General features: G+C 49.2%; 7 protein-coding genes across 7 annotated transcripts; 3 read left to right on the forward strand and 4 right to left on the reverse strand.

Annotated features, from left to right (window-relative positions):
• Positions 1-294: 294 nt before the first annotated feature.
• On the forward strand, positions 295-2,717 carry BDR25DRAFT_343088 (uncharacterized protein; the record flags this gene model as incomplete). The annotated part of the gene is made up of 4 exons (XM_033693796.1): positions 295-999; positions 1,051-1,485; positions 1,536-2,205; positions 2,256-2,717. Exons 1-4 carry the CDS (start codon positions 467-469, stop codon positions 2,715-2,717), a joined length of 2,100 nt encoding a protein of 699 aa, XP_033547155.1. The 5' UTR covers positions 295-466.
• A 1,548-nt stretch (positions 2,718-4,265) lies between these two features.
• On the reverse strand, positions 4,266-5,915 carry BDR25DRAFT_262131 (NADH-ubiquinone oxidoreductase-like protein 40 kDa subunit). The gene is made up of 8 exons (XM_033686748.1): positions 5,720-5,915; positions 5,654-5,667; positions 5,535-5,597; positions 5,388-5,482; positions 5,246-5,337; positions 5,055-5,196; positions 4,514-5,008; positions 4,266-4,455 (listed from the first exon to the last, which is right to left on the reverse strand). Exons 1-8 carry the CDS (start codon positions 5,881-5,883, stop codon positions 4,357-4,359), a joined length of 1,164 nt encoding a protein of 387 aa, XP_033547156.1. The 5' UTR covers positions 5,884-5,915; the 3' UTR covers positions 4,266-4,356.
• Positions 5,916-6,028: 113 nt separating this feature from the next.
• On the forward strand, positions 6,029-7,505 carry BDR25DRAFT_262132 (uncharacterized protein). Its single transcript, XM_033686749.1, has 3 exons — positions 6,029-6,403; positions 6,453-6,688; positions 6,735-7,505. Exons 1-3 carry the CDS (start codon positions 6,130-6,132, stop codon positions 7,374-7,376), a joined length of 1,152 nt encoding a protein of 383 aa, XP_033547157.1. The 5' UTR covers positions 6,029-6,129; the 3' UTR covers positions 7,377-7,505.
• Positions 7,506-7,600: 95 nt separating this feature from the next.
• BDR25DRAFT_287172 (Glycosylphosphatidylinositol:protein transamidase, GAA1 component) lies at positions 7,601-9,753 on the reverse strand. Its single transcript, XM_033688302.1, has 3 exons — positions 9,690-9,753; positions 9,392-9,641; positions 7,601-9,336 (listed from the first exon to the last, which is right to left on the reverse strand). The coding sequence occupies exons 1-3, from the start codon at positions 9,700-9,702 to the stop codon at positions 7,677-7,679; spliced, it is 1,923 nt and encodes a 640-aa protein (XP_033547158.1). The 5' UTR covers positions 9,703-9,753; the 3' UTR covers positions 7,601-7,676.
• On the forward strand, positions 9,704-11,231 carry BDR25DRAFT_287173 (uncharacterized protein). The gene is made up of 6 exons (XM_033688303.1): positions 9,704-10,046; positions 10,143-10,280; positions 10,333-10,414; positions 10,467-10,532; positions 10,584-10,705; positions 10,762-11,231. Exons 1-6 carry the CDS (start codon positions 9,872-9,874, stop codon positions 10,965-10,967), a joined length of 789 nt encoding a protein of 262 aa, XP_033547159.1. The 5' UTR covers positions 9,704-9,871; the 3' UTR covers positions 10,968-11,231.
• A 1,053-nt stretch (positions 11,232-12,284) lies between these two features.
• Positions 12,285-14,113, reverse strand: BDR25DRAFT_355435 (uncharacterized protein; the record flags this gene model as incomplete). The annotated part of the gene is made up of 8 exons (XM_033695451.1): positions 12,285-12,476; positions 12,508-12,603; positions 12,634-12,705; positions 12,749-12,930; positions 12,965-13,114; positions 13,179-13,628; positions 13,687-13,939; positions 14,030-14,113. The coding sequence occupies 8 exons, from the start codon at positions 14,111-14,113 to the stop codon at positions 12,285-12,287; spliced, it is 1,479 nt and encodes a 492-aa protein (XP_033547160.1).
• Positions 14,114-15,204: 1,091 nt separating this feature from the next.
• Positions 15,205-16,777, reverse strand: BDR25DRAFT_262141 (DUF155-domain-containing protein). The gene is made up of 2 exons (XM_033686750.1): positions 16,355-16,777; positions 15,205-16,305 (listed from the first exon to the last, which is right to left on the reverse strand). The coding sequence occupies exons 1-2, from the start codon at positions 16,718-16,720 to the stop codon at positions 15,259-15,261; spliced, it is 1,413 nt and encodes a 470-aa protein (XP_033547161.1). The 5' UTR covers positions 16,721-16,777; the 3' UTR covers positions 15,205-15,258.
• Between the last annotated feature and the right edge of the window lie 103 nt (positions 16,778-16,880).

Genomic DNA, 16,880 nt, shown 5'->3' on the forward strand with positions numbered 1-16,880 from the left:
ACTCAAAACGCAAAATGCTGACTCCATTACCTGTTTCTAGCACCGATCGAATGCGGAAGGTTGTATTACGCATATTGCGACGTCCAATAATATTTTGTTCCTCCGGCTCGGGCCGTCCCCGTCCAACCCTTTCGGATTTTATTTTAGCAATCCTTCAAGCTACCACATCTCTTAGCGCACGCCCAGCTCTACAATTTGATGGACTCATGTTTGAACGCCGACAATGTTGTCATATCCACGTTAAGCCAATATTCCCCCTTGTGTGGCGACTCAGTGGACGCCTCCTAGAATTTCCTAAAAATGGATGCCGGATTCTGTATAAGACAAACTCTTCACCTTAAGTTCTCTTTCGTAGTAAGGCATCGCGTTTTTGCAAGCTGCTGTAAGCTAGTACTTGAGTTTCCGCGACTAGCGATTCCTCTTTCTTGGGACATCCAACCCCACATCACCGACTTCACTTAGCGAAATGGATCCCTCTTCCTACGAGGTTCATCGTGGGCTCTGGACAAATTGGTCTCACGGCAGAGTTTCTGGCCTCACAATCACTACTACCCGTCAAAATGGAGGCTTGCTTATCGCATTTCTCGCCATTTTCGTTGGTGCGGCCGGGAAGAGCTTTTGGAGAATTAGCTGTCTCCTTCTCCATCGCGTCTTTTCATCGCAAAGAGCACAGGATGGCCTTTACCATCAGCGCCAAGCAATCCTCCGCAATTCGGATACCGCACAGGACGGTTTCTGGCGAACACTAATGGCCATCATTGCCTGGAGAAAGCACAATGCTAGATCGCTGCAGCGATTACTGCCTATGTTGGTCTTCGCCGTTGCCACTGGGATTTGTTTCGCCGTTGCTGGGATATTCTCCTCTCGAGTCACAACAGAGACGGCGAACGAAGTCCTTCTGACAGGGACCAACTGCGCCTTAATGGGTTTCTCTGGCTTATCGAACATCACGGCCTTCGGTACAGTGTGGGAGCCCTACAACAGCCAACGTGTCACAGCGTAAGATAGAGTCTCCTTATGTAACGTAAAATAAGATGGCTGACTTTTCAGGTCTCTTGCTCGGGCTCAGCAGTGTTACAACACCGGCACCTTTTCAGAGGACTGTGGTCTGTATATCAAGCCGCAGCTTTCTGTGAACATTACTCGGAATGCAAGCTGCCCTTTTGCTTCGGAAATCTGTCGTACCCAGACCGAGAACATCATCGTGGATACTGGATACATGGATAGTCATGAAGACTTTGGCATCAATGCTCCTCTAGCGGAGCGCTTCAAATTCAGATCCGTTTACCATTGTGCACCCATCGTCACAGAGGGATTCTCAGAACTGTACAATAGCACAAATATTCCGGGGATGACATTCCGACGGTACAACTATGGCGGCTTTGCTGGTAGCAATTATACCTTCGAGGTTCCAACAAATCTCTCCACCCTTCAATATGACAACTACACTTTTTGGCAAAGTTCACGGCCAGATTATGGTGTCGGGTAAGATCAACTACGCTTCTTGGAGGTCAAATCGCTAATCAATTGCACAGCCTGCAGGTAAAGTACAGCGTGACAAATGAGGGAAATGCTTTGTCTGGACAACTCGACTCTATCCCGCAAATTCAAAGGGATAATGCTGACGTCTCCTTGTTCTTCCTCACCGCTCCGGGTATCCTCTTTTCCTCGCAATCGAATGATCCCTGGTACTCCGCTCACCGGCCCGGCCCCAACTTGACCAACCCGGGGTCACATGACCAAGCTCCAAGTTATATGATGGATGAGGATGCCACTGTCCTCGGATGTGCGCGACAGTTCACCATATGTAACCCGAACATGCCAGAAGCCAAACGTTGTCTACCATTAAGGGGATGGCTCGACAACAGCTATCGGTTGGAGGAGATCACCCAGAATGAAGCCCAGAAGAACCGGCTCCATTATTTACGCGAGGTCATGATAGGAAATAACGATGAAATTATTTCTATTGTTGGATCAACTGGCAATGCAGGTTTGCTGGCTAGGGATAATCTTGGATGGGGAGTCCAAGGCCCTCTGCCTGACAACCAGTGGCAATTAGAGATACAGCATTGGGTAACAGCAACTATGGCATCTCTTCAAAGAATTTTCGTCGACGCCGCGAGGGGGCCTCCTAACGAAGATATGCGAAAATGGTTCTCAGTGCGTCCAAACACCACTGAAGAGTTGAAAATGTGTCGGAATCAGGTATATTATTCCTAACTATTCATTTCTGACTAGTTATTAACAAATGCTAGAAAGTCGTCAGCTCTCGCTACAGCTCTTTCAGTGTGGTAGGAATTGTGGCCATTCTGGTCATCGGTGGGGGTTTCGTCTTCCTGGACTGGTTCTCTGAAGCCTTCATCGATAGCATTCACAAGAGATTTGGAAGGACAGGTCACAGCGACTATGCCAGCATCGAGTGGAATGCCTCAGCCACTCTTCAGATCCAACGCCTTGCACATGAAGAAATGGGATTCGGGAAATGGTCGCGCACCGATACTGACACTCCGGTCACACGTCCGGGAGAGAAGCTTGGTGTTTTGGATGTGGCAGATCCAAAGCACCCGTTCTTGAAACCGCCGCCACGAGGGAGGAATGGTACACTAGGGAGGAAGGATACAGATATGACTATGGTTTCCACTGAGGAACATGGTGGCGAAAGGAAAGGTCCTATTACGGTTTGTGTTAAGGATCGGAGGAATTCTATGGAAATTTGAACTTCTAGGATAGTCAATAGTTTTTCCATTTCTTTCTATATATCTTCAGTACCGTTCATTCACTCTATTCATTGTCATGTCCCTCTCGCTCCGTTGCACGCAACGCTCCAGCTTCCACTTCACTACAACCTCTTATTTAGCTAATTTAATTTCATGGTAAATAGATGAAGAAGCTATTGAACCACGTGCTGACCTTTCCTAAAAAGTTTAGCAGAAGGACCTCCTGTGCCAGCGGCACTTCTCTTCCATTCCCCTCAACTCTGTCAGAATGGCGCCGTTTCAGATGAAGCCGTGACTATCAGACTCGAAGATCTCGGAAACAGATGGCCTAGAGTGAGTACTAGACCACCCAATATCCATAATTCATAATAAAGCGTGCTAACAGTGTCAGCGTGAGCAGAGCAACTATCAAAGTTCTTGTCGGTTGAGCTAGCCCAGAGGCAGAGGCATCATATAACATTCACAAGGCGCTCCTTTAGAACACCTCCCAATTCTTCCGCAACTCCGTCAAACCTGAACGGTCTGGACCTGATGTCAAGCCAATCGAGCTCCGACTCTACCATACAAAAGACTTCCACTTATGCAGCACCTAGCTCTGCAGTGGTAGCATAGCCCCGGAATTAGATGCGGTGGATGAGGGATTCCTCAAGAGATATGCACGGCTTGCAAACACGTGCGTGCCCAGAGAGAAAATCACGGATTTCAAATTCTAGAATGCGGTGTTGGATGCCAACATGAGGTCACGGCCATGAATATAACTAAAGGCAATGGGCTCCTTCTCAGATAAGTTCTACATTCGCATGTAGGAATAAGATATTTGTAACCTTTCTACCTTATTTTTGATATAGTTTCTTGCGTAAATGATAAAAACTTTTGTACGTGTCCATCACGCGAGACGATGAATGGAGGGGCAAATCTTCTTACTGGGTGAGGTTCATTTGGCGGGTTACTGATTGTGTGGAGGCAAAGTCCATTAAATATAAATGTATAAAGATTTTTTTAATATGTAAATAATTGTTTTCATGTTTGATTATTTGAAAAATATACTTTATTCTGTTTGTGCGGACTCGTTCCCGCTTTTGTTCCCGGCTAAAGATACATGATGCTGAATTCCAGAGTATGTTAACCGGGCACGCGATTTCCGTGAGGATTTCATCAATGATCTTATTTGTGCCCTAATGGCGCAGCGCATTTCCCCGAGTTCTTCGAGACTTTTATTAAGCGTTCCGACGACCTACTATCTGAAGGTCGAAGAAGATGAATGAAATGAAGGGGATGATGGCATACATGATGGTCTGCGATTGGAACAATGGCTTTATGTGAGCACTTGCCTCTTTGTTTTCTTCTATGCCTTTTCTTTCGCAATCCTTCCCTCGGTCCTTGATCCCCGGGTTGCAGGTGACATCCAAGCTGCAGATTCTGGGGCTGCGTATAGTGTCTCTGGAATATAAGGGGAATCTGGTATATGAGGTTAGCTCGAATGAATAGAGAAATGGCTCTCAGAGAGACTGATCACACTAAGGCAATAATATAAGCATAGTCAATGAGAATGTACACAAGGAAATATGCGACTAATATTTGACCGTCTCTGGGCCAGAAAAATGTACAAGTTGGCTTCTCCGAACGGGTAAACATGCAACTACTGATCATCAATGACGTGCAAATACTTCTTCTCCTCCCTTCTTTCACGCTCGCTCATCGGCGGCAGATCGTAGTGTGCTGAGCTACGATATCCTTTCTGTTTGACATGGTCAGTAGACATTTTGAGGTTAGAATGAATTTAAGGGGTGACGTACTAGGTACTCGTAAGTCATGGTACTCAGCTCAATGGGCTCGATATCAAGGTCTTTGAAGGTCTTTGCAGTAGGGTCGATCGTTTGGTCAATGAACTCTCTCTCAACCTCATCTTCCGATGCAATTGGCCACCAGAGGTATTTGTTTAAGTACCTGGCGGCCGGCTTCATGATTCGAGGCGGGATGTTGACGTGCCGCCTGTGCTTCATGATTTCCTTATCGACCAGCTCTGAGATCTCAGCCATCGAGTAGTCAGTCGGTCCGTACAGTTCATAAGTCTCAGCGGCCGTGGTATCATCGTGAAGCATCTTTTCTAAAGCCATACCGACATCAATTGCGTGGACAGGCCAGAATCGCTGTTCCATATAGTTTGAGGTAATAACGTTAGTGACACCAGCTAAGGTGTTGAGGAGACGATCTTCGAAGCCGAACATTGGTGCAGGTCGGACGATGGTTGTTTCGGGGTAGATCTCTCTTGCTACTAGCTCTCCGCGAGCCTAGGACTTGGTTAGTATATTAATAGAAAACTAAATCTCAGCATACCTTAGTGCGGTAGAATTCCGAAGGTGAGTTGATATTAGCGCTATGTGAGGAGACTTGGACAAATCGATCAATATCGTATTTTGCTACCGCTTCGACGATTCGCCTTGTTCCTTCAACGTGTACATCCTCGAGGGAGAAGTTTCTGAACAATATCAGGGGGGTTCCTTTACTAGTCTTGAGTTCCGACTTACTTCGTGGGATAGTCTCGCCCTATCAGGTTGTAGACAATATCGGAATGTCTAACGCTCTCCTCGATTGACGCAAGATTCCGAAGGTCCATTTCCTGGTAATGTCAGTATGTAGTATTTGCAGCTTATAGATGCCAACTCTTACAAGAAACACCACTCTCCCTAGATCTCCGGAGACTTTGAGGTGACGCTTGGCCATTTCCTCGCGGAATGGAACTACAACCGTGCATCCCGACTGAGCTTTTAGTGTCTGTTAGCACTTTGCTTTACTATCTAAAGAAATCCAATGTACCTAGCCGATTGACAATATATCTCCCCAGGAAACCAGTAGCTCCGAAGACGGTTGCGGTATAACCTGTGATAGGCGGGTGAGCGGGCGGTTACATTCGAGAGCGCGGGTGATAGATATACCTCCGAGAGATGACCTTCAATTGAGTTAGATTCATAGATAACTCTAAAAGCCTTCAATGCACTCACCTTCCGCCGGAAACAGTTAGGATGGGCTTGCCGGTCCTCGTGATGCGAACATCCGAGTTGAGGTTTCGCTGACAGATCTTTGGAAGGGTTGATATGCGCGTGGAGGCGAGCAATTGGGCCGTCAATGCTGCTCCAGGGCGAGCACAATGACGGGGCAAGGCCATGGTTGTGGCGTTCAATGGCTGGAGAACTGGTGGTATATACCTGACATGAAGCTCCGTGATGGGCAGATGTCGGCTCGGCGCTACATTTTGCCGAGAATCACGCCAAGCCAGAAGCTCTGAACATCCGCCACAACAGTGAGAGCCTCCAACTTTCCCGCTTCTCCTCCGTACGCCTCAACACGCCCGTTTCCTCTCCAATACGACCTTTCCCGCCATTCTCCGGGGTTGTAACTACCACTCGTGACTATGGCTATGGACACCGATACGATTCCGAACCTCCTCGGTGACCAACGAGACCAGGCACCGGACGAGCTGCAGCACTTCTTCATTTCTTTCGAGGACTACTGGGAGCGGAGACTATGGCACGAGCTAACGGACTCTTTGATTGATTACTTCGACGAGCCGGAAAGTGCCAGGCAGCGGATACCACTGTTCGAAACATTCATCAAGAGCTTCGCCAACAAGATCAATCAACTTAAGCTTGTGGAGCTGGGTCTGACCACTGCTGCCCAGTATAAAGGTATGGCTTTAGCTTCGAGAGTTGTAGGATATGTGTTGATTTGCTCTAGATGAGAAGGAACGCCTCACATTCTTGTCCACCCTCGCGACCAGCGTCAACAAGCCAGCCTCACAGGACGCCTACGTCTATGCCACAGTTGCCGTAGCCAGCATGCAGCTGCGGTTAGGAGACTATGATGGAGCGCGGAAGAAGCTAGATGAGTGCGAGCAGATACTAGACGGCTTCGACTCGGTGGAGACCGTCGTTCACGCATCCTTCTACCGGGTCAATGCCGAATATTACAAGGTGAGCGCTTCAACCCAAAAGGAAGCCGTTTTCTAATCAAGCCCAGGCCAAGCACGAATTCGCCTCCTACTACAAAAACGCCCTGCTCTTCCTCGCCTGCATAGACCTCGAAGACCTCGACCTCCGAGAGCGTCAAGCCCGCGCCTACGACCTCAGCATCGCCGCGCTAGTCTCTGACTCCATCTACAACTTCGGCGAGCTCCTGCTCCACCCCATCCTCGACTCCCTTGTCAACACCGCACACGCCTGGCTCCGCGACCTCCTCTTCGCCTTCAACCGTGGCGACCTGATCGCATACGATGTCCTCGCTGGCAACATCTCCAAAGTGCCTCTCCTCAAAGAACACCAAACTTTCCTCTATCAGAAGATTTCCCTCTCTGCACTGACGGAAACCGTCTTCCGCCGCCCACCACACGACCGCGCGATGACGTTCGCCACTATTTCAGAGGAGACCAAGGTCCAACCAAACGAGATTGAGCATTTGATCATGAAAGCATTGAGTTTGGGGTTGTTGAGGGGCACGATTGATCAAGTGTCGGAGATTGCGAGGATCAATTGGGTGCAGCCTAAAGTGTTGGATATGAAGCAGATTGAGAGTATGAGGGCGAGACTGAGGGATTGGGATTCTAGTGTCAACCAGCTAGGGAACTGGATTGAGGGTGTAGGTAAGGATGTCTGGGCTGCATAGACCATGCAGGGGGAGTCTCAGTCCATGGGATTCGAGGGCTTGGTCAGAGAGATGTAATCATAGCTTTGGCATGACATGTTACTCATCTGAGCTAACCAGCCAAACACGAACGAATCAACACAATAGAACAAACATATCATCCAATACCTTCGTACCTTGACATGCAAAATGAGCTTTTGCGAGATTCTATCTGGTATCATACACATCCTCAACTCCAAAGGCGCCCAACATGTATCTCCACCCAAAAATCCTGTTTGTCTCACCCTCCAACTCTTCCTTCCCTTCCTCTCTCTAATCTATCTAAGCAAACAGCCCCCCGGCCACAACCACACTCCCCGCAAACCATGCCGGCCACCAAACAAGCCAAACTACGACCTGCGTCCATAGACCCCAAACATGCCATCCCTCAGCCGCCTGCACCAACACCTCCACAATAGTTGCTCCCCAGTAGAGCGTCGCGGCTCGAATCACGACTAGCGGGTTTAAGAGAACGAGTAAGATTACCATCGTGGCGCTTAGCGATTTACGGTTTTTGGAGACGAACGAAGGGGGGATTTGAGGGGATTGAGTGGTTGGTGGGGTCTGTGGCGCAAGGGACCGCACGAACGTTAATGGGCTAGCGAAAATACCGACGAGGAAGGAGAGAGAGAAATTTAGGGTTGCGAGGGCGGAGAGGTACATTCCAAGCAGCAGAAGCGAGAAGCACTGTATCAACGTTGTTTCCTGTTCCGTCGGACAGAGGAATTTCGAAAGCAACAGGGCAGTGAGAACCGGGAGGGATGTTGTTACTGCAGTTATAGTGTTGAATGCGAGACCAAGGTAGGGCTCTGAGGTGTTGTTGAAGATGTAGAGAGGCAGCAGACCCAGGAAATGGGATGCGAGGATGAAGGCAAGGGGGAGGAAGAGTTTACGTTCGGTTATTGCGAGGGACGTTGTTGGGATGAGAGCGATTGCGCCGGATTTTTCTGCGGCGGTCATGGAGTCCGGTTTTGAGGTCTTGGAGTCTGGGGATGCCTTTGGTGTTGCGGAGGCGGGATTTGGAGTAGAGACACCGCGGCCACTTTGTACCCATAGCGCGATGGATGTGATGGTAAAGTTCACGGCGATTAACATTGCGCTGGGGAGATAGGTGCCAATGCTCACAAACCGGTTCGCTTGCATCAAGAGGTAGAAGAAGAAACTTTGATGTAGATGCTCGAGGAGGTTGTTCAAGCTCCTGAACAGTGATTCCACGGTTCGGCCGAGCGACATCTCATCATGCCAGCCATTGCCGACGGTTTGCAGGGTAATGGCATCCACGTGATACGGGATGAAGCTGCTGTGCGGCCCGGAAGCATGACCGAGTCCTTGGCTAATCATGCCTCGAAGCATAGTTTGCAAGCGCTCTTGGTAGGAGTCGTCGTGCTTCCACATTCGTTGGAGCGTGCATCCGATGCCCATTTGTCCGCTGGCGATGGAAACAGCAGTGTTGAAGAGATCAAGATTTGGGAGCTGGCCGTTCACGCCGTCGTAGACGACGTGGAGTTTGTCGTAGCGGTGGCCCCAGGGTCCAGCGGGGTAGTCTATGGCGACGGCACCTTGAAGGGCGCCGCTTTTGATGGACAGGGGTTCAATGGAGGCTGGAGAGTAGGAGTCGTGGTAGGCATCAACCCAGGCCTGTGGTCCTGAGGTGCTGTCCCCGGAAACCAGGAATATGATGTCTTTGGACCACAACGACCATCTCTTGAAGTAGCGCGCGAGCGTTAAAACGAGGGCTACGCCGCTGTGGTTGACCTCATCAGCCATATTCCTCCATGCTCCAATCAAGACAATGGCTTCTGTGGCATCGGCGCGTGGGCCGTGGAGAATAGCGTAGACATTCTGGTTCGAGATATTGCGGCCCGAGGCGTGGTATTCGTACTTCTGCGTGGCGACTTTCAGATTGCTTGAACGGAAGATGTCGCCTAAGCGCTGGGTCCTCCTATTTCCATAGTCAGTGTTTGCCTTAAGCTTCAATCAATTTGTTGATTCCATACTCTTGAACGGACGTATCTACTAATGCTGCAACCTCATGCCTGTACGCCCTGAAGATGTTGTGCTCGCTGCCGGTGAAGTACGTATGCACCTGTCCAGGCAATAATGCATTCTCCGACACATAAGTATTCCGCGAGTACTCATTCAACGGCAGGACCAGCAACCAGACTACTCCAACGAGAATGCATAGCGCGGAGAGGTAGGGGGGCAACTTGAGGATGCGAGGATCTCTCCGGAGCGCCAGTAACGTAGCTACCACAAATCAGCTACTCTCAATAACTATACGTCGAAAATACTTACAAATCAGTGCCATATCCTCAACACCCTCTCAGCATTCTTCGTGGGGTTGCAGCTTCGAAGCTTCTACGTTGGTCGGTGGTGCTTCTCACTAGCGTCAAATCCCCGACCCCAGATTTCGCGACCGCGATCCGCGCCTCGAAGACACCTTTCCATCCAGGCATCCTGAAGGCTGTGTCGCCGCCATGCCGTCGTTCCCCCAGCTTAATCCCCTGCGACTCCGCTCATACATACTCAGACTGCCGCTATGTACGCGGGTTCTCCTTTTTGTCATGGTGGCGCTTTGGGGGGCGACGATTCCTTTTACCTGGTTGAGGCAGTGGGCGGCATTGGTGCCGGATCAAGTGAATTTGGCGTCTAGTATGTGCATTCCTTTCTTCAATATACGTTGTTCGCATTCCACTCAGAAATTATATCACTTGAGAATTCTTGCGCTGATAATATATGTTTCCGCAGTGTATCGTCTGAACACTTTTCCCTTAATGCACCTGGGTTTCCTGCACATGATATTCAACATATTAGCTCTCACGCCTCTTCTCGAGAGATTTGAATCGGAATTTGGGACACTGGTCACGTTGGCGTTGTTTACTGGGCGTAAGCACAGATTGAAGCTCCGTGAGAAGACATGGAATTGACGAAATGATAGCGTTCGGGACATTGCCAGGGGGTATATACATACTGTTGGAAAAGGGTATACTTAGAAGTAACACCACCGTCATGGGCGCGAGGTACACTATTCCCATCGTTCTGGAGATTATGGTTGGATGCTGACAAGGACAGTATCTGGGTCTTTCTTCTCCTTGCCTCGGAGGCGCTGAAAACGCATAAAGCGAATCCAAACTTTAGGTATGGAGCCCATCGTGCTTTTAAACCTGCACGGCTCATAAACAGTCCCAGCATCGGCCCCTACAGAATCCCAACTTGGACGACCCCCCTCATCCTTGTCTTCATCATAAGCTTCATCGTCCCTAATGTTAGCTTTATTGGGCATTTATGCGGCGCGGGAATCGGATATCTATGTACGCTCTTGCACTCGGGTTCCCATTTCCTGTTTCTAATCCTAATCTCATGATAGGGGCTCTCGGCTACATCAAATTCCTTGTACCCCCAGAAAAGATCCTCCGCTGGGTCGAAACCAAACTCAACCTCCTCGGTCGCCTCCCACACTACGTATCCGTCGACCAAAAGACCTACGGCCGATACGGTGTCTTACCGACTACCGCAGTGGGCTTAGGTTCGATACCTCGGAGTCCGGAGACGGGACAGCGGCTTGGACCATAGCATAGTTAGCTAGTATCTCAGCTCATATGTACAGTAGGAGTTTATAGGCGTTTGTCCTAATTGAAGGGTTGGATTGGAGTGGAATCTCGCATTGTGTGGCATAACTTGGACATATTCATCGTGCGGGTTTAGGCGTTTTCCGAAGATCTTGGGGAAAAGTTCAGTCGGGGGGGACTTGTTGGGTGTTGGAATGTATTCTTATGGGTAGTGCAGCGTGTAGTCGTTGGCGTGTATTGTATGTAGAAGTGCCTTGCAGAAATTCCCAAAACCTCCTGCTATTACCCCTAGTGCATTCACCACAACCATATAAAACCATGCTTCTGATCCAAGGGTCTTGCAACCATTTTTATGCAGAAAGAAAGATAATGATTGTATACCAGGCTTGGATTCTGTCTCCTGCATGCGAACTTGACTCAAAACAAGATATTCTACATCCTCCAATCACATCGCTAGCTCCTCACAATTCATTTTTCAAAATCCCCCAGCTCCATCCAATCATCGAAATTCAAGAATCGAAACCCAGCCACTCCATCGGCTCCTTCGCCCGATGTCAAAGCACCCGCAGCCCCACTCACAAGTCTCATTTACTCAACCCCATTTTAGTCTGTCCTTATTGCCGAATTCACAGCTCTATTGACATATAGAATATATTTACTATAATTTTCAAATTAGCCATCAAGCAAATAAATCAAGTCTCCTTGGTGTAGTTGGTTATCACGTGGGTCTCACAGCTTTCATACTATGACTGTTCTCAGCAGCAGGAATCCCAAGGCCGCCAGTTATCATCCTTTTGTGACATTTTTTGCGTGCTTGAGTGAGCGGAAGCTACATCGATAGGGTTGGAAGATGTCGGCGATTTTTTTACTACAGGAAAGGATGATTGTTTCTTTCCCGTTGCATGTTTTGTGTCCCTCTGAACTAATTAGGGAATCCAGAAGTGCGGGTGGAAGGGAGGATTTCTTCTCCTTCTACGGATCCGTAGGGCCCTTGCAGTTTACCTGAGTAGTCAAATAATCTTTTTTAAACTTTAAATTTACTCTACCTTGTAATAGCTAGAGGTTCAAATAGCCTTACACTTGTCCTACATATATATGCTTATGTCGTTGACTCTCCTCTTTATATTCTGATTCTAGCAATTCCTCACAGTTCAGTCCCCCGGTCTCTTCTCTCGTGTTCTCCGAAATCCTCACCCTGGAAATACGTCCACATATCGTTACATGCAATTAAACCACTGCAATAAAGCGCGGCTAGTCATTTAGGGGAGACGTTTCATGCGACAGGATATGTGAACATGCTCCTGCTTCTATGTCGAGATATCTATGCCTCCAGCACAGGACGAACCGCAATAACGGATTCAGCATCCAAGTCGTCACCCTCTTCCTCAATATCGACAGCGGTCCAAACGGAGATTATTGATTTGACAGTCTGTGACAAATTCTCAGGCACCTTATTCCTCCCCTTGGTCTTTCTCCTGTCCTTCAATATCATACCATCCGTAATGTCAGTGTCCTGGAATTGTGTCATATCCTCTATCTCGAACGTATGTCTCGCGTCGTCTAGCCGATTTATTGCTTCGTGGATTCACTTCGAGTTTGCGTCCTGTAGACCCAGAATCGACATAATCGTTTGGCGCTTCCTTGTGTCATTGACCCATCCATTGGGGCACCCCATGAGTGCTGATATCCACACCCTTGTACCTGACTCGTCGCTGGTTCGGGTCTTTTGGCCTAGCGGATATCTCCCCCCCTCCTCATGCTGGATATCACTAGTGGTGGCCTTACTTGAATCATTACCGCGGCGGTTCCCCCGCCTCTGCTGATAATTTTGTTTTTTTTGCAGGCTTTCTTGCTCCCAGGGCATTGTTCGTGAAATTGCTCTGATATTGACTTTCTCTTGCCGTCAAATGCCCTTACTTCGTCAAGGGTAGGACTCGAGGTGAGCTTAATCGGACTGGGTGGAATAGCTCCTTTGGTTTATAGAAAGGTTGAAGAATTTACAACGCTTCGCGTATGATCGGTTGGAAGTCGAGGATGCTCTACCAGTTTCCTTCCGGGACACTGAATAGTTGACTTCACCCGTGTTGCCCTCCGTCCGCCTCGGCAGTGGCGGGGAGTGGAATGCGATTAGTCTTTTACGTGCCCTATATGCTGATAGTCATGAGCAAAATAGCGTTGACAAGGGGGCAGGCGCATTCAAAGCAGAATATCTTACATTTAGTCAAAGCCCACATGGGCTGTTCCGAAATCAGGCCAGAAATCAGTGGATCGGACTCAATATCATTGCCATAGTCCGTGGCTATCTTATCATTTATAGCTCCCGAATTTAGAACCATGAACCTCGATGGTAGCCGTACAGCGTGTACATCTTCCTCTTCCTCCTCTTCCTCCTCTAGAGGAACACTGCCCTTGAATCGATGAAACGGAGAACTCCTCTCTGCAGGTTGCGCACAATATGCGTTACAGAAACGATGACCCAATCTTTCGCTAAAATTGTCGAGTGTTGGAGGGCCGAATGAAGCCACATTATATGGCCCCCCGACGGAATGGGTCCTTCCTGAACGGATGATGTAGTTGATAGGCCTCTTTGTGTTGGCATCATGGCTTGCTGTGGCTGTGGGACCAGTGCCGCTGGAAGGAACCCTGGAGGAGCAACTGGTGACCTCTGCAGTATGTGAAGCCCAGTGGAGGAGGCTTAGTAAGTAGACTATGTAGGTGAGCACCCTGTGCAATGGGAGCAGTAGCGGGAGCAGCATTCTCAGAACTTACAGCGCGGATAGTGAAAGCCTGGCAGCGACAAAGGTTTGGGACGACTCTCTTCGCCACGAAGTGCTCTGCCATCTCGACCGACCACCCTTCATTGCTCCCTCGAAATACGGAACCTACTCTCCGTAATTGTAGTGTGAAGTTTTCCTGGGCGGACGTCTCAGATGGGTACGATAGCTGCCAGGTGACCAACTGCCACGCCTCTTCTACCTATTCCAATATGATGGCTGTAAGACATAGAAGTAGTAGTCTAGTGGTGTCAGTGAGAATTTTGCCTTTATCCTTATGTGCTAAGGTCACCCACGATACAGCCCTAACCCCAGGATCCGTAGGCGGTGGAGGTGCCGCGGCTGGGTGAGTCCCTGAAGCCCCAATTAGAAACATTTAAGAGGCTGTCCCAGAAAGCGGATCAGTTCTAGTGCTGAAGTTCAGAGAGCTTCAGGTTGCGTGGGCAAGTATTGAACAAGGGAGGAACAACCCTTCGTGTCGCCGATGCGCCACGAATGTCTAAGAGAACCTGCAGTAAAAAATCATGCGGCATCGCGGAAACTGATGTGCATAAATATGAGCGGTATGGGCATACTAACCGCTACTCGTTAACTGGAGACTTCCCCTTCCCTCTCACAATTTTCGGGCTCGACATCGTCTGCTGAGAAAGCATTGTCCATGTGAAAAGCTGTTCCTATCTTCTAACCCTCCACCCTCAGCAACCTGTTGGGCGGCCGTAATAGACAGCCCACGATAACCCTTGACAAACTCACGGCTGTCTTCCCCGGCCGCAGTTTGATTAGCACGGGCCGGCGCAACACGGATCTCCTCTCTAGCTCTGTAGGTGCGGCGGTTTGCATCGTGAATATTCGTCTTTCCTATTATGAGCGTGCCTTTGAAGATGATGTGTATTGGCGCGGTGGTGGCTGTGGGGATTGAGAACACCGTATTCGGGAGTAGTCAGCCGGGGTCTACGGAAAGGGGGACAATGAAGTTACGGAGGTAGGTATTTAGTGTTGATGTATGGGTATTTGATGCTGACTGCTCTCTGCTCGTTGTCTGTGAGTGGACGAGCGTACGTGTAGGATGGCATTCTGAGGAGGACTTTGATAAATATGATGTCATTGGAGTTCAAATTGAAAGGCATTACGATGGTTTTGGCGGTTTCGTAGAAGAATTGCACCGAGGAACGACTAGAATGGCTCTGTCCGGGGAGTGTTCTGTCTATCTTAATAGAATTATGTGGGGACTTGGACTGGGACATTGTTCGACGAAGATGAATCGGCATGGGAAGGGTCTCTGGGCTGACACAACTGTGAGAACTTGCCCTCTGTCGGCATTGAGACCTTAGAAACTTGCTTCCGTTCGATCTGTTTAGAAGCGATCATTGCTGAATCGTGGCTCATGAATGAAAAAGGAATAGGAAGTAAACGAAACACTATCAAAAGGTTCCAACAATGTTGAACAGCACATACCAGATCATCTGACTGCATCGAAAAATTCTCTATTGAGTGGGGTATCCTGAAAATCAAATCTTACTTTTATCTCGTTCCTTCTTTGACAAGCTTCTCTAGGTACTGCCGCAGCAAAGACTCAGTACTCTCGGGGTCATCTCGTTCCTGTACATCCTTCCAATGGCGGTAGAACTCCAGAACTACCTCGACAGCGATGAGGGCGATGATGGCCCATTCTAGGCGTAGACCATGTTTTTCGCTGAGCGATTCCCTGAGTACGCTAGCAATTTCTTGCGCAAATCCAATCTTCTCGTTCAAAACTTTGATGCGGACACCTACGTCTAGCGCACGGCCGACTTGGTCGTAGTACTCTCCAAGGCCAAGCTCGTGGCGGCTGTCCCAGAAGATGTCCGGGAGTGAGTCAGTGAGCTCGGAGTATAGGTTGAGCTGGGCCCGAATGCTGAGAAGCTCGCCGGTCTTTCGCAGAATGAAGGAGCGGGTGAATGGGAGGTTCTTGCGTCCGAGGGGGATATTCTCGCCTTTTGCAAGCATGGTTGGAATGGACCGGGTTGAGTACTGATACGCACTGAGCAGGCTTTCCAGTACGGCTAGTTTTGTTGACCTAGCCAACCCAGAGGAAAATGCGATTTTGGCAAGGACGGTATCGACCTCATGCCGCTGTTCCATGTCGTCTGTTCTAAGCTCGTTTTGAGTTCGAACGGTAGACTCGTCACGAGAATCAGGCTGGTCGCTTTCAGCCTTGGTGCCCAATATAATGGTATCACCAATGATTTCGCTACTCTCTTTCGATGAATCCTCCAGGTAATCTAGATCCTCCGTTTCCAAGAGTGCTAGGTGAGATCCTTCTGCTGCCGCTGGTAAGACCTTGTTGATCAAGGCCAATGCCTCTCGCTCCCGCACGTTCCACGTCACTACAGTCCCGGAGGGAAATATGAAGACATCTCCTCGTTCTGGGGCGTCCTTGACCTCGGACGGCCTTTCAGTGGTCTGAACGTGAATGACTTGAGGATAGAGCCCAGTTTGGAAGGGGTCGAGCTCGTATCCTTGAGCTTTGATCAATCGAGAAGCGGTAGCGATGTTATATTGTTCTGCGGTGCAAAACGCTGTCACAGTCTGCTCAATGCATTAGCTCTGGGCTAGACTGCAAGAGTTCAGTGCCCACCTTTGTGTCAACGTCTGGGTCAACGAACCGCTTGTTTCCCCTTCCCTTTACGAATCCTCTTGATCTTTGCGCCTCCACAGCGACTCTTCTGAGCGACGATGTTTTGGTAGCATTTTTCCGGGGCCCTTTTCGTTCTGGCATCTGGGTGTCATCTTTTGAGATTGTTTCACTATCTGGCTCCTGCTTCTGAAAGATGTCTGCCCTCTTATATGCAAATCCTGTGGCACTGAACGCTCGCAGTGGGTATCCGTGCCACCGTGATTGCCCACGGGACACTCGGGACGAGGTCCGGAAGAGAGACGCTCGCAGCGCTGGTGCAAGACTCTTAGTCACGCAATTAGCAGCATTAGATCGAAGAAGATTCATCGCCAGGTGAACAAGCCTTTGAGCATCGTGCTCACGTAGAGGCCAATTGACGATCGGGTGAGCAGAAAGATCAATGCAGATCCCGGGAGGTGCTGGACTTTCTGCAGCCTTCCGAGGGCTTGGCACAACGACATCATTGGGCTTCAGATCGCCAGAACAT

This window comes from Lindgomyces ingoldianus, assembly GCF_010093535.1.
Source record: "Lindgomyces ingoldianus strain ATCC 200398 unplaced genomic scaffold BDR25scaffold_17, whole genome shotgun sequence".
Taxonomy (NCBI): Eukaryota; Fungi; Ascomycota; class Dothideomycetes; order Pleosporales; family Lindgomycetaceae; genus Lindgomyces; species Lindgomyces ingoldianus.